The sequence below is a fragment of the Colobus angolensis genome, unplaced genomic scaffold (genome assembly GCF_000951035.1).
Source record: "Colobus angolensis palliatus isolate OR3802 unplaced genomic scaffold, Cang.pa_1.0 Scaffold16, whole genome shotgun sequence".
NCBI lineage: Eukaryota > Metazoa > Chordata > Mammalia > Primates > Cercopithecidae > Colobus > Colobus angolensis.
The window spans coordinates 11,935,230-11,954,589 of record NW_012114710.1 but is presented as its reverse complement, the minus strand read 5'-3'; the positions used below and the strand labels follow the sequence as shown (position 1 = coordinate 11,954,589).

Here is a 19,360-nt window from a genome sequence, read left to right as displayed (position 1 = left end):
TTCTCACTCTATCACCCAGGCTGGAGTGCAGTGGCTGGATCACAGGTCACTACATCCTTGACCTCTTGGGCTCAAGTGATCCTCTCATCTCAGCCTCTCTAGTAGCTGGGGCTACAAGTGTGCACTACCACACCCGGCTAATTTTTGTAGTTTTTGTAGAAATGGGTTTTTGCCATGTTGTCCAGGCTGGTCCTGAGCTCCTGGGCTCAAATGATCCTCCTCTCTCAGCCCTCCAAAGTGCTAGGATTATAAACAGTGAGTGCCCAGCCAGGCGTGAGCACCCAGCCAGTTTTGACTTTTGTTGGACATACTTTTTAAGCCTTTGTCAGAAATGGCACTGATGTAGGAATTTACAGCCTTTTGAGAGTTATTTCCTTTATAGTCAAAAGGATACAGAAATAAAAGTTAGATTACAAAATTTAGATTTAAAACATGTTTTAAAGGTTATTTGTATCATAACTTTTAAAAAATCATGTTTCTTAGTTTTTTTAAAAAAATAGAATTTTTAAAAACATTTAGCAATATTAAAAAAACTTTTGCATTATCAATCTCTGTTCTTTGTCGATTTTTAGGAAAAATATATACTGCATTATTTTTCATTGTGCTATTTGGTGTTTCTCAAAGAGTGACTATGTTGTGCATTAGAATTATCTGAACTGTGAAAAATGTGGACTCACAGGTCATATTCTCATATCAAATGCGAATTTGATCCCTGGGGTTTGGATCCAAGCATCTACATTTTTAACAAACTTTGCAGATGATTTTTCTTTCTAAGGTCTGGGAACCACTGGTATAAGTGATTTTTAGCTCTTCAGACAGACATAAGATTTTGAATGCTAATTAAAATGGCTGCTAATTTGTGAATCATTTCTAATTGAACCCCAGGCCATCTAAAGAGATGAAAAATTCATTGTGAAAAACACAAATAACAGTACAAAATAAATTTTTAATTGACCTTTTAGAATCACTAATAATTGCATTGTAGAAAACCTTTTAAAGCTGAAATTTAAAAAATATTGTTTTTAAAAATTACCAAGATAGCTACTATAAAATAGGATTACATGCCATGAACTGAACTATATCTCCCAAAAAATGTATGTTGAAACCCTAACCCTCAATGTGATGGTATTTGCAGGTGAGGCCTTTGGGAGGTGATTAGGTTTAGATGAAGTCGTGAAGATTGAGCCCTCAGATGGAATTAGTGCCCTTATAAGACATCTGAGAGCTTGTGCTCTCTCTGTTCTGTCTCTCTCTCTCTGTCTGCCATATGAGGACACAATGAGGAAAGCCACAATCCGACAGCCAAGAAGGGGGCCCTCACCACAGCCTGGCCACGGCAGCCTCCTGATCTTGGACTTGCAGCCTCCAGAACTGTGAGAAAATTAATTTCTGTTATTTAAGTCACCCAGTTTATGGTACTTTCTCAAACTAAGACACCATAGAAATGTAAGTTTTAAAAATATCAATAAATTTAGTTTTATTAATTCCTGTCCCTGCACACGTAACAGAATGTTCTGTTACAAAGTTAAAAACAAATTAGAATCTTCCTAATTCAGCATGTTCTAAGAAATACTATTTGACAATAATCAATAAATTTGCAAAACATGTCAAATCACATAGAGATAGCCTTTCTCAGATAGGTTGTTGGAAAATGGTTGCATCAACTGAATTTTTCATGTTTTACTTCAGATTTTCAATTTTAAGTTTATAGATTTATTTGATTAAAATAAAGGCTATTATGAATAGGTTATTAATAAAGGTTATAAAGTTCTGTGCCTAGATGTGTTATAAATGGTGTGTTCAGCTTTACTAGTTAATGCTGCTGTTGTATTTGATGCTACTTCAGTGACCTTTTTTTGTTATTGTTATGTTAAATTTAGCAAAATCTTTCTTTGCATGAAATCTTCTTGATTAATTACTGCCATATGGAATCACCTTTCTTTTTTTTTTTTTTTAGACAGAGTCTCACTTTGTTGCCCAGGCTGAAGTGCAGTGGTGCCATCTCGGCTCACCACACCTCTGCTTCCCGAGTTTAAGAGATTCTCCTGCCTCAGCCTCTGGAGTAGCTGGGACTATAGGCGGGCACCATCATGCCCCGCTAATTTTAATTTTTGTATTTTTAGTAGAGATGGGGTTTTACCATGTTGGCCAGGCTGGTCTCGAACCCCTGACCTCAAATGATCTGCCTGCCTCGGCCTCCCAAAGTGCTGGGATTACAGACGTAAGCCACCGGTACTGGTCTCATTCACCTAATCTTTATTGTCTACTATATTCAAAGTGTTCAGTGTGACACCAAGTCATTTAAAATTTAGTCTGGATTCTCAAGAGTTTGTAATATAATGAGGAAAAAATTCCCAACTTTCTTTTACTCATATCTCCATGATGTCATTTGCCACCAACGGTTTGGAGTATCACTGAAGTCCAAAGGCCTGTGGCTACCCAATATTCCAAACACAATATAATTTGGTTCAAATAAGATACTAAGAACTTTGGTCAAACACAGGAGATCTGGAATCTAACGGCATGTCTTTGGCAATTCACAACTTCTCTCTCTACGCGTTTCTCTATGTAGAAAGTAAAGGCCTTAGAAAGGACTGATGAAAACCAACCCTAACACTCCACGATGCCTTTTCCTGTACTCCGAATCTAAAAGGATGAGCTATGAAGTAAAACGTTGCACTTGGTCCAAGTCATTGAAGTATTTGCAAACGATGCTAGAGCTCGAAAACAGCAAGATAGCAGAAACCGTCCAGAGAAAGTAAGTAACCGACTGCAGAAGCTCTGCAAACTGAGCAGTCAACCAACTTCACGGCTCAAAAACGTTTGGCCGCTGGGCGTTGTGACTTTCTGCCCAGACAAAAGTCTTTTTTCTTTTGTTTCCTTTTTTTCTTTCTCCCTGCTTTGCCGCGAGATTACCATTCCTCGGGTCAGCTCGCGAACGCCAGGGAGGCGAGTGTGAAACACACGCGCCGACACCCCTCCTCCTCGTGCGCTCCTCCTTCCTACAGAAAAATGTGTTTCTAGGCAACGGCGGGCGGCGGCGTCACTTCCTGCCATTTAAACTCAGGTTCCCACCCCTCGCAGCCCCTTCTCCTCGTTTCTACCCCCTCCCCCCACGGTCGTGGGCCTCATTCACGCTTCCCCGGGCTTGGGGAGGGGGCGGAGGCCCGGCGTGACAAGCGGCCCAGATTCCCGTGGGCGCCGCACACCTGTTGTTTGCAGCAGCCAGCGACCCGTACTGCCACTCTCGACCGGCCAGGAAGCGGCCGCAGCGGAGCCGACCCGGCAGGTGGCCGCGGGCGGGGCCGGCGAGCGAAAGTGCGCGGGGGCCCGATCACCGAGGGGCCGGGACACGATGGCGGCGGCAGAGCCCGCGAGCTCGGGCCAGCAGGCGCCGCCAGGGCAGGGGCAGGGCCAGCGGCCGCAGCCGCAGTCTCCGCAGGCGCAAGCCCCTCAGCCGCCGCAGCTTGGGGGCGCCGGGAGCGGCAGCAGCAGGCACGAGAAGAGCCTGGGGCTGCTCACTACCAAGTTCGTGTCGCTGCTGCAGGAGGCCAAGGACGGCGTTCTGGATCTCAAAGCGGTGAGCTCGGGAGGCGGGGACGGGGGCGGACTTCGGAACCCGTGGGTCCCGGGGAAGCCCAGCCCCTTGCCGCGTGGGTCTAGCGGCGTGGTGTAGACGCGCCTAGCGGGGACCCGGGACCGGACAGTGCGAGGACCATGTGGCCTGCGCCCAGGTCCTGGACGCCGGGATGGGGGAGGGACGAGGGACCAGGATGGCCCCGAGCGGACGCGTAACCAATAGGGCCCGGCGCCACGCCGGGCCCTCGACAAAGAGCCCAGGACCTCGAGCGCGCCCGCGTGGCTTCTGTCTCCGGGCGCAGGGACCTGAGGGCAACTCTGTGTCTGTTGCTCTGTGTCCACCTGTGGCAGAGGCTCACGGGGTAACGGGCGCTTTGCCCGGAGACACCGTGGATATCGATTTTGCTGTTAAGAATGGATGGTTTTAATAGGCGATTCCAGTTGGAATCATGTTCCTGTAGTTTAAATAAAAAGGAGGAAAAACAAAACCCAGTCTGCCATCTCTACCAGATGAAGGAAAAAAAAAAAAAGACTACTTCTTTACACACCCCTCCCAGATAAAATAGTATTGTCTTCCTTATGCACTTCTTTCATCACCCTGATAGTTAGGAGGGGTATTTGATTTGTGACTTCATGTGGCATGTGGCATGGGTTTCTAAAAATGAGATCTGCTGTCACACAAAAAGGGCATATTTTACAACTTTCACCCAAAGAGGTGGAAGTGCTCAGTGAACTTTCTCCCTGCGTCGTCCTTTACTGCGTTCAGATTTTTCAAACAGGAGCAGGCATCAAAAGCTGTTCTGTCATACAGAATGACTTAACCGATCTAGGAAGGATTTGGAAGAATTCAACAGCGCTCAGGATAAAGAGAATGCGGTCACTCTGCGCGCCAAGTTTAAGAACCAAAGTTTTAGAAACAAACAAAAAGTACTAACCGGTCAGTAATCACTGCAAATCCCCTTTGACTCCCTAAATGTGGCCTTACTTGGAGGATTGGGACCAGCACCCAGGGGAGTGCCTGGACCACCTTACCTGGCTAGAGAGTGTCACTGCATCCTCAAGGCTCTGCATAAAGCAGTGGCAGCTCCCTGAATGTAAGGGCCAAGACTTGCAGGGGCCAACTCTTCTGCTAGAGGCCCTCCTCCAGTGTAGCCCAAGGGGAAGCAGATCTTTCAGGCCCCTCTGCGTTCCCTGGATATAGTTGGTGTTCAGTCAGTGATTGTTGAACTGAATTATCTAAATTGTTCAACTTCATACAAGTGAGGCATGCTGCACATAATTTGCATTTTGGTAAGTAATTTCTACCATTTTCTTTTTGAAATGTTATTCCTGGAATTTTTTTTCCCACCTCTAGAAATTCCTCTTTCTCTTTTTTCCACCACAGCCCCTTTTTCCTTTCTCTCCCTGAAAGTGATGTATGGCATGTGTAGTATTTAAACTGTAGTGAATTAAAATGGATTCTGTTTAAAGAATTTCACAGGAAGTCATGACGTTATCAGAGAAAGCCAGGAATGTTACAAAGTACAGGTTGCAAACTGCTGTTCAAAATCTAGAAATTCAGCTGTAGCCTGTGACTTTATTGTAAGAAAATCAGGGAATTTGGAGTTTTCCGGATGAAACTGAACTCTGATGACCAGACTTTGAGGTCTTCTCCCTCAGCTTGCCTCAGGATATGGTGTAACTTTGCCCTTTCTTGACTTGAAATTCTTTTGCTTCCTCCTGTTTCATCTGTGACCATATAATTGCCCTACAGAAGTCACAGAGGCAGTGAGTGGGATATAAAGTTTGATATTTCATAACAATAATTGCTTTATTCATTCTGGAACTCTCTTAAAAATTCGAAGGTTTCTACAATAACACTATGTCTCATATTAATGACTTTATACTCCTAGAAAAGAGTTTGAATGTCATTAGTTTTCGTATATATGTATGAAAAACATATACATTTTATGTATTTTACATCTTTTTCATTTCTTTATATATACTTATATATGTAAAAATCTTACATTGAAATCTTTCTAATGATATTTCTTATTGTACACCATAGTAAAAGATCGTTAAGAGGTTTTTTTTTTTGAGATGAAGCCTCATTCTGTCGCCCAGGCTGGAGTGCAGTGGTGAGATCTCTGCTCACTGCAGCTTTTGCCTCCTGGGTTCAAGCAGTTCTCCTGCCTCAACCTCCCAAGTAGCTGGGATTACAGGTGCCCACCACCATTCCCGGCTCATTTTTGTATTTTTAATAGAGATGGGGTTTCACTATGTTGGCCAGGCTGGTCTCGAACTCCCAACCTCAAATGATCCGCCCGCCTTAGCCTCTCAAAGTGCTGAGATTACAGGTGTGAGCCACCATACCCAGCCCATTAAGACATGTTTGATGATACATATTAAAGATGGACTCACACTGACAATTATAAATTTCCTCTAATTTGAAATGATAAAGACACATTTTCTTTTTCTTGTATTCTTACTTTGGTGGGGGCATATATCAGCATAATTTTTTTGAAACTTTTAAGTTATACACTTGACTTTTTAAAAGCAGTTTAAGGAACTATGTATATATATATGGTTTTTTGGTTGGTTTTATTTGTTTGTTTGTTTTGAGACAGGGTCTCATTCTATCGCCCAGGCCAGAGTGCAGTGGTACAATCTCAGATCAGTACAACCTCCACTTCCTGGGCTCAAGCGATTCTTCTGCCTCAGCCTCCCAAGTAGCTGGCACTACAGGTGTACACCATTATGCCTGGCTAATTTTTGTATTTTTAGTAGAGACAGGGTTTTGCCCTGTTGTCCAGGCTGGTCTCGAACTCCTGAGCTCAAATGTATTCGCCTACCTTGGTCTCCCAAAGTGCTGGGATTATAGGCATGAGCCACCTCACCCAGCTTTGAAGAAACAGTTTTTGAATATCCCAAATAATAAAAAAAGTATATCAAACTTCAAGTAAAATATTCAAATATTTTGGATATCATAAAGTAGCCTAGACCACATAGATGTTATTTCTTTTCTGTCTTATACTGCTGGAGAATAAGAATGTAAGGTTGTATATTAGTGACACATTTCTTCTTAATAGTATAATTAATTGAAAACATGGCTTGGCCAGGCGTGATGGCTCATACCTGTAATCGCAGCACTTTGAGAGGCTGAGGCGGGCGGATCACCTGAGGTCAGGCGTTCGAGACCAGCCTGCCCACCATGGCGACACCCCTCTCTACTAGAAATACAAAAAAATTAGCCAGGTGTGGTGGTGGGTGCCTATAATCCCAGCTACTTGGGAGGCTGAGGCAGGAGAATTGCTTGAACCCAAGAGGCGGAGGTTGCAGTGAGCCAAGATCGCACCACTGCACTCCATCCTGGGCGACGAGCAAAACTGTGTCTCAAAAAAAAAAAAACATGGCTCGACACAGAAAATCAATTTTAATAAAGCTGTTATAGTGTAACTTAACAATTAGGAAGCAATAGAAAGAAATTGAAAGTGATTTGAGGAAAGTTTATTCATTATCTCTGCAGCTTCACCCACACCATATAGTCTCATTTACAATAGTGGAAGTGGGATAGTTATTATTTCTTTATTCCAGTGAGATAAGAAATTATATCATGGTTATTTCAAGCTATGTGGTTTGCCAGTTTATGCTGTTAATAGCTAATATATATCAAGAACTTACTATATGCAAAACATTTTACATGCTTTTAGCTAATGTTATCCTGTTAACAACAGTGAACATTTTGGCAGAATAGCCCCATTTCACAGCGTAAGTAACTTCTAGTTAAGTAGGCCAAGATAGGTTAGATAACTTGCCTGGAGTTATACAGTAGAAAGTGAGAGCTAAGATTCAAAACTAGACCATTTATTGTTATTCTCTGTGTTATACCATCTTTCAGTCATCTTCAAAAATAAATGTATGTAGGTAGGTTTCCATTTGTGTAAGGGCATGGAAAAATGCATGATTATTCTTATTCCTCTGCCCATTGTGGAAAAGAGGGAGGTACTGTGCTCCTGAAAATGAGGGTATTGGTGGCAGATTCTGTTATTGCATAAATTAAGCTAGGATTCCACTTGTTCACAGTTAAGAATTTGAATAACTGTTAAGATAGTCATGACTATGTATCTGTATGTTGTTTTGAAAATTCCTATTAAATGTAAGTTATAACTAAATTTATACATCTTATTTGCCAGTTTGGTGTCACCTTGAGCTTTTTTAAGCATGATGAAGATTGCTTATCTCCTTTATTATAATTCTTTAACTTACAAATTACCTGAATGATACCTGAGTTAATGTGATAAAGTATGGTGCATCTTATCTGACAGGTCCCTGATGCATACCCATTTATGATAGCCTGAGTTACATACATCCTGGGATAAATAAATAATTTAAGACCCTAGTTTGGCCGGGCACGGTGGCTCATGCCTGTAATCCCAGCACTTTGGGAGGCTGAGGTGGGCGGATCATGAGGTCGGGAGATCGAGACCGTCCTGGCTAACACGGTGAAACCCCATCTCTACTAAAAATACAAAAAAACATTAGCCGGGCATGGTGGCGGGCGCCTGTAGTCCCAGCTACTCAGAAGGCTGAGGCAAGAGAATGGCGTGAACCCGGGAGGCGAAGCTTGCAGTGAGCCAAGATCGCGCCTCTGCGCTGCAGCCTGGGTGACAGAGCGAGACTCTCTCTCAAAAAACAACAACAACAACAACAAAAGATCCTAGTTTATAATACCGGGCAAACATTTTAAGGTAGAATTAGTCTAAGGAGAGATATGTGGGTACTACAGCCACAACTTTAGTGTGTGCTTACAGATTCTCAGGACCCTTCAACTCCTGGGTGTATACCCAAAGAATTGAAAGCAGGGCCTCAAGAAGGTATGTATATACCTGTGTTCATAACAGCAGCATTCATAATAGCCAAAATGTGGATGGAATTCCAATGTCCATCAATAGAGTAGCTTAACAAAAGATGATATATATACAATGGAATATTCTTCAGCCTTAGAAAGGAAGAAAATGCTGACATATGCTGCAACATAATGAACTTTGAGGACATAACGCTAGGTGAAATCAGTCACAAAAAAGATAAATACTGTGTGATTCCACTTATGTGAGGTACCTAGAGTAGTCAAATTCATAGAGGCAGAATTAGAAGGGTGGTTACCAGGGGTTGAGGGAAGACAGAATGGAATTTGTTGCTTAATGGATGTTAGAGGCTGAAATATGTCCCCCAAAATTCATATGTTGAAGACTTTACCTCCATACTTAAGAATGTGATTGTATTTGGAGATAGGGCGTTTGAAGATAATTAAGCTAAAATTAAGCTGTGACCTGATCTAATCTGACTGGGGGCCTTATGAGAAAGGGGAAATTTGGATATACAAAGAGACGCCACGGACACTCCCACCCAGAGGAAAGACCATGTGAGGACACAGCAGGAAGGTGATCATCTGTAAGCCAAGGAGCAAGGCCTCTGAAGAAGCCAAATGGGCCAATGAATGCCTTGATCTTGGACTTCTAGCTTCCAGAATTGTGAGAAAATAAATTTCTGTTGTTTAAGTCACCCAGCCTGTGGCACTTTGTTTTGGCAGCCCTAGCAAACAAATACAATGTGTATAGTTTCAGGTTTGCAGGATGAAGTGTTCTGATGATTGGTTGCACAATATTGAGAATGTACTTAATACTACTGAACTGTACACTTAAAATGATTAAGATGATAAATTTGATGTTTTATGTATTTTGCCACAAACTATCAACAAGGGGATACCACTGCATATTTATTAGAATAGTGAAAAATCCAAAAGACTGACAACACTAAAAGCTAGCAAGGATGTGGAGCAACAGGAACTCTCATTCATTGATGATGAAGATGCAAAATGGTATAGCCACTTGGGAATAAAACTTGGCAGTTTCTTAGAAAACTAAACATACTCTTACCATACAATCCAGTAATTGTGTTCCATGGTATTACCCAAAAGAGTTGAAAACTCATGACTACACAGAAACCTACACATGGATATTCATAGCAGCTTAATTCATAATTGCTGAAACTTGGGAAGCAACCAAGATACTCTTCAGCAGGTAAAAGTATAAATGTTGTACATCCAGACAATATAGTATTATTCATGAAAAGATATGGAAGAACTTTAAATGCATATTACCAAGTGAAGGAAGCCAATCTGAAAAGACTGTGAACTCTATGATTCCAACTATATGACATTCAGAAAAAGGCAAAACTAAGGAGACAGTAAAATATCAGTGGTTGCCAGAGGCTAGAAGGTAGGGGGAATGAATAGATGGAGCACAGACTGTGTTTAGGGTAGTGAAGCTATTCTGAATGGTACCATAATGATGAATACATGTCATTATGCATTTGTCAAAACTCATAGTGTAAAACAGCAAGAGTTAACCCTAATGTGAACTATGGATTTTGGATGATAATCATGTGTAGGTTCATCAACTGTAAGAAATGTACCACTCTGGTGCAGGACATTGATAATGGCGGAGGTTGTGCATGAGCAGGGACAGGGGCATATGGGAGCTTTCTCTACATTTTGGTCAATTTTGATGTGAATTTAAAACTGCTTAAAAATACAAAGCCTTTGTTACCTGTAGAAATAGAACTAAAATAAAATATGAAGCCTATTAAAATACATAGATAAAGATACATCTATTCCAGGGTCTAATCATTAAACATCTATCAAATGCAAGGCGTTTGGCTAAATGGAAGAAATAATTCTCAGGAGACAAAAGCTATATCATAGTGAAAAATATGATACTATTACTAAATGACTGGCACTATGCCAGGTACTTTCCTTGTGTTCATTTAATCCTCATAGCAAAAGTATAAAGGAGATACTACATCTCCATTTTCTGATTAGAAAATCAAGTCATAAAGAAGTTAAATGGCGTACCTGATATCCACAGTAAGTGAAATATAAACTCCAATAATCTAATGCCAGAATTGATGCCATGAATCAACATGCTAAGCAAATGGTATACCTACCTCTGAAGTTTTTTTTGTTTGTTTGTTTGTTTTTTTATGAAATGGAGTCTTGCTCTGTCACCCAGGCTGGAGTGCAGTGGTGCCATCTCAGCTCTCTGCAACTTCCACCTCCTGGGTTCAAGCAATTCTCCCACCTCAGCCTCCTGAGTAGCTGGGATTACAGGCGCATGCCACCACACCTAGCTAATTTTTGTATTTTTTTTTTTTTTTTTTTTAGTACAGATGGGGTTTCACCATATTGGCCAGGCTGGTCTCAAACTCCCAACCTCAAATGATCCACCCACCTCAGCTTCCCAAAGTACTGGGATTACAGGTGTGAGCCACTGCTCCTGGCCCTGAAGTTTTGGCATGATTTGAAAAAACAACTTTAATAGATAAAAGAAGAAAGGGAGTCAGCCATCTCATTTTTCTAGTTCTGGACAAGATAAATTGACTTAAAACTTAAGACACCAGTTCTGAGTTTTTGGTCCTTATCCTGGCACTTCCCATCAGTGAACATGGCCACAAAATGTTTGGATGAGATACCTATCAATGTGCTTACACATATATTTGACTGGGTATGTATATTGTATTATGCCATTTCTTTAGTATGATAAATATTGGTATTTTAAAAAATATTTCTTTAGTTTTTCTGTTTGTATTTTTTAAATTGATAAAATTGTATATATTTACCATATACTGTATGATGTGTTGTATATATACATTGGAGAATAACTAAATCTAGCTAATTAATATATGCATTGCCTCACATAGTTATGATTTTTGTGGTGAGAACACTTAACATCCAGCATTTTTTTTTTGTTTTATTTTTTACTTTTTGGGAAGAGTGATTAAAAAACTTTATTACAGAAAATCAGTGCATCCAGCGTCCCCAGATACATTTGTGACAAGAACAGACACACACAGGAGACACAGACAGTAGTCACTACATCGTAGCCTTGTTCTTTCCAAAGGATAAAACATCAAGAATGGGGTGAGGTGGTTAGAGGGAGCAGGTACTATCCTTTTAAATGAAAGAAAAAAAAAAAAAAACAGGTTGACATCTTAAGAGCACATATGGTGGACCCAGAAATCAAACTAAGCCTAAGCATTAGGTAACATCATGCCACTTACAGCATCTCCGAGAAACTAGGGCATTACTCCATTAGAGGAGCAATCTTGTGGCAGTGTGAAAATGTTGAGTAGTGGTCTTGCTGCACCAGCTAATGGACCAAGTGGCCTCAACTTGACAGCCTCTTTAAAACTTGGTGTTTGCCTAATCAAAGATCATTTGACAAAACTGCTTCCCCACTTCTGCTTAGCTACTTTGGAAGCACAAAAGTTACCCCTTTCCATACTTTGCCCTTCCCTGGTTGGTACGTCTAGTTACGAGATAGACAGGTACCACTTAACAAATCACTCCCTTTTGACTACAGGTTGTTTCTCTTCCATATTTGATGAGGCTAACATCCCGCATTTTTCTTAGCACAGTATAGGCTAGTGCAAAAGTAATTGTGGTTTTTGCAATTTAATCACAAAAACCACAATTACTTTTGCATTAACCTAGTACAATATGTTATGAGCTACACTCACCGTATTTTACAACAGATTGCTTGAACTTCTTTCTAACTGAAATTTGTACCCTTTGACCAATACCTCCCCAACCACTCCTCCCTGCCCCACGCCAGGCCCAGGTAACCATCATGCTACTCTCTACTTCTATGAGATCAACATTTTTACATGCCATATTTGGGTGAGATCATGTGGTGTTTCTCTTTCTGTGCCTGATTTATTTTGTTTAACATGTTCTTTAGGTTTATCCATGTTGCAAATGACAGAATTTTCAGATTTTTTTTTAAAAGGCTTAATAGTATTCTATTGTGTATACAGGCATACCTTGGAGATATAGTGGGTTCAGTTCCAAGCCACCACAATAAGATGAATATTGCAATAAAATGAGTCCCACAGATGTTTTTGTTTCCCAGTGCATAGAAAAGTTACATTTACACTATACTTTATTAAGTATGCAGTAGTATGTCTTAAAAAGAAGTGTATAGACCTTAATTAGAAAATCCTATATTGTTTAAAAATGTTAATGATCATCTGAGCCTGCATTAAGTCATAATCGTTTTGATGGTAGAGATCTTGCCTCAATGTTGATGGCTGCTGACTAATCGGGGTATGGTGGCTGAAGGTTGGGGTGGCTGTGGCAATTTTTTAAAAGAAGACAAACATGAAGTTTGCAACATCAGTTGACTCTTCCTTTCACAAAAGATTTCTCTGTAGCATGTGATGCTGTTTGATGGCATTTTACCCACATTAGAACTTCTTTCAAAATTGGAGTCAGCCCTATCAAACCTTCTTGTGCTTTATCAACTAAACTTGTGAAATATTTAAAATCCTCTGTTGTCATTTCAACGGTGTTCACAGCATCTTCACTAGGAGTAAATTCCATCTCAAGAAACCACTTCCTTTGCCCATCCATCATAGGCAGGTATTCATCTATTAAAGTTTCATCATAAGATTTCAGCAATTCAGTCACATCTTCAGGCTTCACTTCTAAATCTAGTTCTATTGCCTTTTTTTTTTTTAACTGAATCTTTAGTTTCTTCCTCCACTGAAGTCCTGAACACCTCAAAGTCATTCATGAGGGTTCCAATCAGCTTCTTCCAAACTTCTATTAATACGGATATTTTTGCCTCCTCTCATGAATTGTGGATGTTCATAATGGTATCTAGAATGGTGAATCCTTTCCAGAAAGCTATACTTTGTCCAGATCCATCAGAGGAATCAATATCTGTGGCAGCTATAGGTTTACAAAATGTGTTTCAAAAGAAAACTTGAAAGTCAGAATTACTCCTTCATCCATGGGCTGGAGAATGGAGGTTGTATTAGCAGGCATGAAAACAACATTAATCTCTTTGTTCATCTCCATCAGACCTCTTGGGTGATCAGGTGCATTGTCAAAGAGCAGTAATATTTTGAAAGGAATCTTGTTTTCTGAGTAGGTCTTAACAGCAGGCTGAAAATATTTAGTAAACCATGTTGTCAACAGATGTACTGTCATCCAGGATTTGTTGTTCCATTTATAGAGCACAGGCAGAGGAGATTTAATATCAATCTTAAGGGCCCCAGGACTTTTGGAATGCTAAATGAACATTGGCTTCAACTTAAAGTCACCAACTGCATTCAACCCTAACAAGAGAGTTGGCATGTCCTTTGGAGCTTTGAAGCCATGCATTGACTTCTCTAGCTATTAAAGTCCTATATGCCATCATCTTCCAATACAAGGTTTTTTTGTCTACATTGAAAATCTGTGGTTTAGTCTAGCCACTTCATCAATTATCTTAGCTAGATCTTCTAGGTAACTTGCTACAGCTTCTGCATCAGCACTTGTTTCACTACATTAGCACTTGTGGTTTGCACATTTATGTTATGGAAATGGCTTCCTTAAACTTCATGAACAAACCTAGCTTCCAACTTCTCTTCTTCAGCTTTCTCATCTCTCTCAACCTTCATAGAATTGAAGAGAGTTAGAGCCTTCCTCTGGATTAGGCTTTGGCTTACAGGAATGTAGTGGCTAGTTTTATCTTCTATTCAGACCACTCAAACTTTCTCCATATCAGCAATAAGCCTTTTTCACGTTCTTATCATTAATGTGTTCACCTGGAGTAGCACTTTTAAGTTCGCTCAAGTACTTTTCCTTTGCATCTACAACTTGGCTGTTTACCTCAGTAGGTCTCGCTTTCAGCTTGTCTTGGATTCTGACATGGCTTCTTCACTAAACTTAATCATTATCTAGGTTTTGATTTAAAATGGAAGACATATGACTCTTCCTTTTACTTGGACACTTAGAGGCCATTATAGGGTTATTAACTGGCTTAATTTCAATATTGTTTTGTCTGAGGTAATAGGGAGGCCCATGGAGACAGACAGAGACAGGAGAATGGCCAGGAGTGGAGCAGTCAGAAGATATACAACATTTGTTGAATTAGTTCATAGTCTTATGTGGGTGCAGTTTCTGGTACCCCAGAACAGTTACAATAGTAACATCAAAGATCACTAATCACAGATCCCAATAACAGATATAATAATAGTGAAAAAGTTTGAAATATTATAAGAATTACCAAAATGTGATACTGAGACATGAAGGGAGCACATGCTACTGGAAAAATGGTGCCAATAAACTTGCCTGATGCAGGGTTGCCACAAAACTCCAATTGGTAGAAAACACAGTATCTGTTAGCACAAAAAATAGTAGTGCAATGAAAGGAGGTATGTCTGTATATACCACATTTTCTTTCTCCATTCATTCACTGATGGATATTTTAAGTTGATTCCATATCTTGGCTACTCTGAATAATGCTGCAGTGAACACAGGAGTGCAGCTATCTCCTTGAAATACTGATTTCATTTTCCTTGGATATATATTCAGCAGTGGGATTGCTGGGTCATACGGTAGTTCTAATTTTAGTTTTTTTAAGAACCTCCATACTGTTTTTATAATGGCTCTGCTTATTTCCATTCCCATCTCCAATATGCAAGGGCTCCATTTTCTCCACATCCTTGTCAATACTGTTATCTTTTGTCTTTGATTATAGCCATTCTAACAGGTATGAGGTGATATCTCATTGTGGTTTTAATTTTCATTTCCCTAATTATTAGTGATATTAAGCATTTTTTCCATATACACATTAGCTTCTTTTGAGAAATGTGTAAAATAAGTTCATAAACTCATAAAACAAATTCTTTTCGACCTACAAAAAGACAAGCACACAATAATAGTGGCAGACTTCAACACCCCACTAGCAGTGTTAGATCACTGAAGAAGAAAAATTGAGGAGGAGGGGCTCCTCCCTAACTCATTCTATGAAACCAGCATCATTCTGATACCAAAATCTGGCAGAGACACAATGAAAAAAGAAAATTTCAGGCCAGTATCCCCGATGAACATAGATGCAAAAATTTTTAACAAAATACTAGCAAACCAAATCCAAAAGGACACCGAAAAGCTAATACACCATGATCAAGTTGGCTCTTTTCCTAGGATTCTAGGTGGGTTCAACATATGCAAATCAGTAAATGTGATTCATCACATAAACAGATTTAAAAGCGAAAACTATATGATCATCTCAATAGATACAGAAAAAAACTTTCCAGAAAATACAACATCTCCTTATGATAAAAAAAACAAAAAACAAAAAACAGATTAGATGTCAAAGGAACATGCCTCAAAATAATAAGAACCATCTATGACAGACTCACAGCCAACATCATACTGAATGGGCAGAAGCTGGAACCATTCCCCTTGAGAGCCAGAACAAGACAAGGATGCCCACTGTCACCCCTCCTTTTTAATATAGTAGTAGAAGTCCTAGCCAGAGAAATCAGGCAAGGGAAAGAAATACAGGGCATCCAAAAAGGAAAATAAGTCAAAGTATTTCTCTTTGCTGATGATACGATTCTATACCTAGAAAGCCCTAAGACTCTGCCAAAAGGCTCCTAACACTGATAAATGACTTCAGTAAAAGTTTCAGGATTCAATAATCAATGCAAAAAAAAATTAGTAGCATTTCTGAACACCAGTAACATTCAAGCTGAGACTCAAGAACACAATCCCGTTTACAATCGCCACAAAAAAATTCAATTACCTAGGAATACAGCTAATCAATAATGTGAAAGATCTCTTACAAGGAGACCTAGAAAACACTGCTGAGAGACACCAGAAATGACAAAAGTGAATGGAAAAACATTCCATGCTCATAGACTGGAACAATCAGTATCTTTAAAATAGGTGTGCTACCTAAGGCAATTTACAGATTCAATGCTATTCTTACCAAACTACCAATGTCACAGAATTACAACAACTACTACTCGAAGATTTATATGGAACCAAAAAGCCCAAATAGCAATCCTAAGCAAAAAGAACAAGGCTGAAAGCATCACATTACCTGACTTCAAACTACACTATAAGGCTACAGCAATCAAAACAGCATGGTACTGGTACAAAAACAGACACATAGACCAATGGAACAGAATAGAGAACCCAGAAATAAGTCTGTACACCTACAACCATCTGATTTTCAACAAAGCCAACCAAAAAAAGCAACTGGGAAAGGATTCCCTATTTAATAAATAGTGCTGGAATAACTGACTAGCCGTATGCTAAATAACTGGACCCCTACCTTTCACCATGTAAAACAATTAAGATGGATAAAAGACTTAAATGTAAGATGTCAAACTATAGAAATTCTAGAAGAGGCCGGGTGCAGTGGCTCACGCCTGTAATCCCAGCACTTTGGGAGGCCGAGGCAGGCGGATCACGAGGTCAGGAGATCGAGACCATCCTGGATGACATGGTGAAACCCCGTCTCTACTAGAAATACAAACAAAATTAGCCGGGCGTGGTGGCAGGCACCTGTAGTCCCAGCTACTTGGGAGGCTGATGCAGGAGAATGGCGTGAACCCTGGAGGTAGAGCTTGCAGTGAGCCGAGATTGCGCCACTGCACACCAGCCTGGGCAACAGAGCGAGACTCTGTCTCAAAAAAAAAAAAAAAAATTATAGAAGAAAACCTAGGAAATCCCCTTCTCAACACTGGTCTTGGCAAAGAATTTTTAGCTAAGTCCCCAAAAGCAATAGCAACACAAACAAAAATTGACAAGTGGGACCTAATTAAACTAAAGAGCTTCTGCACAGCAAAAGAAACCATCAGCCTACAGAGTAAACAGACAACCTGCAGAATGGGAGAAAATATTTGCAAACTATGTATCTGACAAGGTGAGATCTATAAGGAATCTATAAGGAACTGTATAAAGAATCTATAAGGAACTTAAATAAGTCAGCAAGCATAAAACAACCCCATTAAAAAATGGGCAAAGGCGGGAGGCAGAGGTTGCAGTGAGCTGAAACTGCGTCACTGCACCCCAGCCTGGGCAACAGGGCGAGACGGTGTCTTTAAAAAAAAAAAAAAAAGGCAGCAAAGGATATTAACAGACACTTCTCAAAAGAAGATACACAAGTGGCCAACAAACATGAAAAAATGCTTATGATCACTAATCAGAGAGATGCAAGTCAAAACCATAGTGAGATACTGTCTCACACTAGTCAGAATGGCTATTATAAAGCCAGATAATAACACACACTGGCAAGACTGTGGAGAAAACGTAACGCTTATACTCTGTTGGTGGGAATGTAAATTAATTCAGCCACAGTGGAAGGCAGTTTGGAGATTTCTCAAGGAACTAAGAATTGAACTACCATTCGATCCAGCAATTCCATTACTGGATATATACCCAAAAGAAAATAAATCATTCTACCAAAAAGACACATGCACTCACAAGTTCATTGCAGCTCTTTTCACAGTAGCATAGACATGGAACCAACGTAGGTGCCCATCAAGGGTGGATTGGATAAAGAAAGTGTGGTATGTATATGGCATGGAATACTACATAGCCATGAAAAGAATGAAACTATGTTCTTTGTAACAACATGGATGCAGCTAGAGGCTATAATCTTAAGTAAATTAATGCAGGAACAGAAAACCAAATATGGCATGTTCTCACTTATAAATGCGAGCTAAACATTGAGTACAGATGGACATAAAGATGGGGCCAATAGATACTGTATACTACTAGAGAGGAGAGGTAGGCAGGGGAGTATGGATTGAAAAGTCACCAATTGGTTATTTTGCTCACTGCATGGTTGACAAGATCTGTACCCCAAACCTCAGCATCATGTAGTATACCAGTGTAACAAACCTGCACATGTATCCCCTCTGTCTAAAATAAAGGTTGAAATTCAAAACAAACAAACACAGAAAACAATTCAGTTTTGTTGATCTATGTTTCTAGCCTCTATTTCATTTATTCCTGCCCTGATCATTATTATTTTCTTTTTTCTATTAACTTTGAGCTTAGTTTGTTCTTGTCTTTCTAGTTCCTTGAAGTATGTTAGGTTATTTGAGGTATTTTTTAACGTAGACATTTGTTGCTATGAAATTCCCTCTTAGTTTTCTCTAACAGTCCAAGTATTTTTTTTTTAATCCTGTTAGAACTGCTTTCGCTATATTCCATAGCTTTTGTTATGTTGTTTCCATTTTCATTTGTTAAGATACGTTAGGTTATTTGATATATTTTTTGATGTAGACATTTGTTGCTATAAAATTCCCTCTTAGAATCTTCCCTAACTAATTTTATGATGCCAGCATCATCCTGATACCAAAACCTGGCAGAAACACAACAAAAAAGGACAATTTCAGGCCCATATCCCTGATGAACATTGATGCGAAAATCCTCAATAAAATACTGCAAACCAAATCCAGCAGCACATCAAAAACCTTATCCACCACGATCAAGTTGGCTTCATCCCTGGGATGCAAGGCTGGTTCAACATACGCAAATCAATAAAAGAGATCCATCACATAAACAGAACCAATGACAAAAACCACATGATTATCTGAATAGATGCAGAAAAGGCCTTCGACAAAGTTCAACAGTCCTTCATGCTAAAAACTCTCAATAAACTGTAGGTATCAATGGAACGTATCTCAAAATAATAAGGGCAATTTATGACAAACCCACAGCCAATATCATACTGAATGGGCAAAAACTGGAAGCATTCCCTTTGAAAACCAGCACAAGACAAGGTTGCTGCCTCAAGGTAAAGGGGGGAAAGAGATATTCCATGCAAATGGGAACCAAAAGCAAACAGAAGTAGCTATTCTCAGACAAAATAGACCTTTAAAGCAACAACAAACAGTAAAAAAAAAAAAAAAAAGGAAAAAGAAACTCTCAATAAATTCGGTATTGATGGAACAT

At 39.9% G+C, this 19,360-nt stretch overlaps 1 protein-coding gene across 2 annotated transcripts in view; it reads left to right on the top strand.

Moving 5' to 3' along the window:
* The first annotated feature begins 2,990 nt into the window (after window positions 1-2,990).
* E2F5 (E2F transcription factor 5, p130-binding) overlaps window positions 2,991-19,360 on the top strand; it is a 46,051-nt gene continuing 29,681 nt past the window's right edge. For both annotated transcript variants that reach the window (XM_011937107.1, XM_011937106.1), the window contains exon 1: window positions 2,991-3,580. In XM_011937107.1, coding sequence (XP_011792497.1) covers window positions 3,356-3,580 — 225 coding nt within the window. In that variant the 5' untranslated portion in view covers window positions 2,991-3,355. The remainder of the gene's footprint in view (window positions 3,581-19,360) is intronic.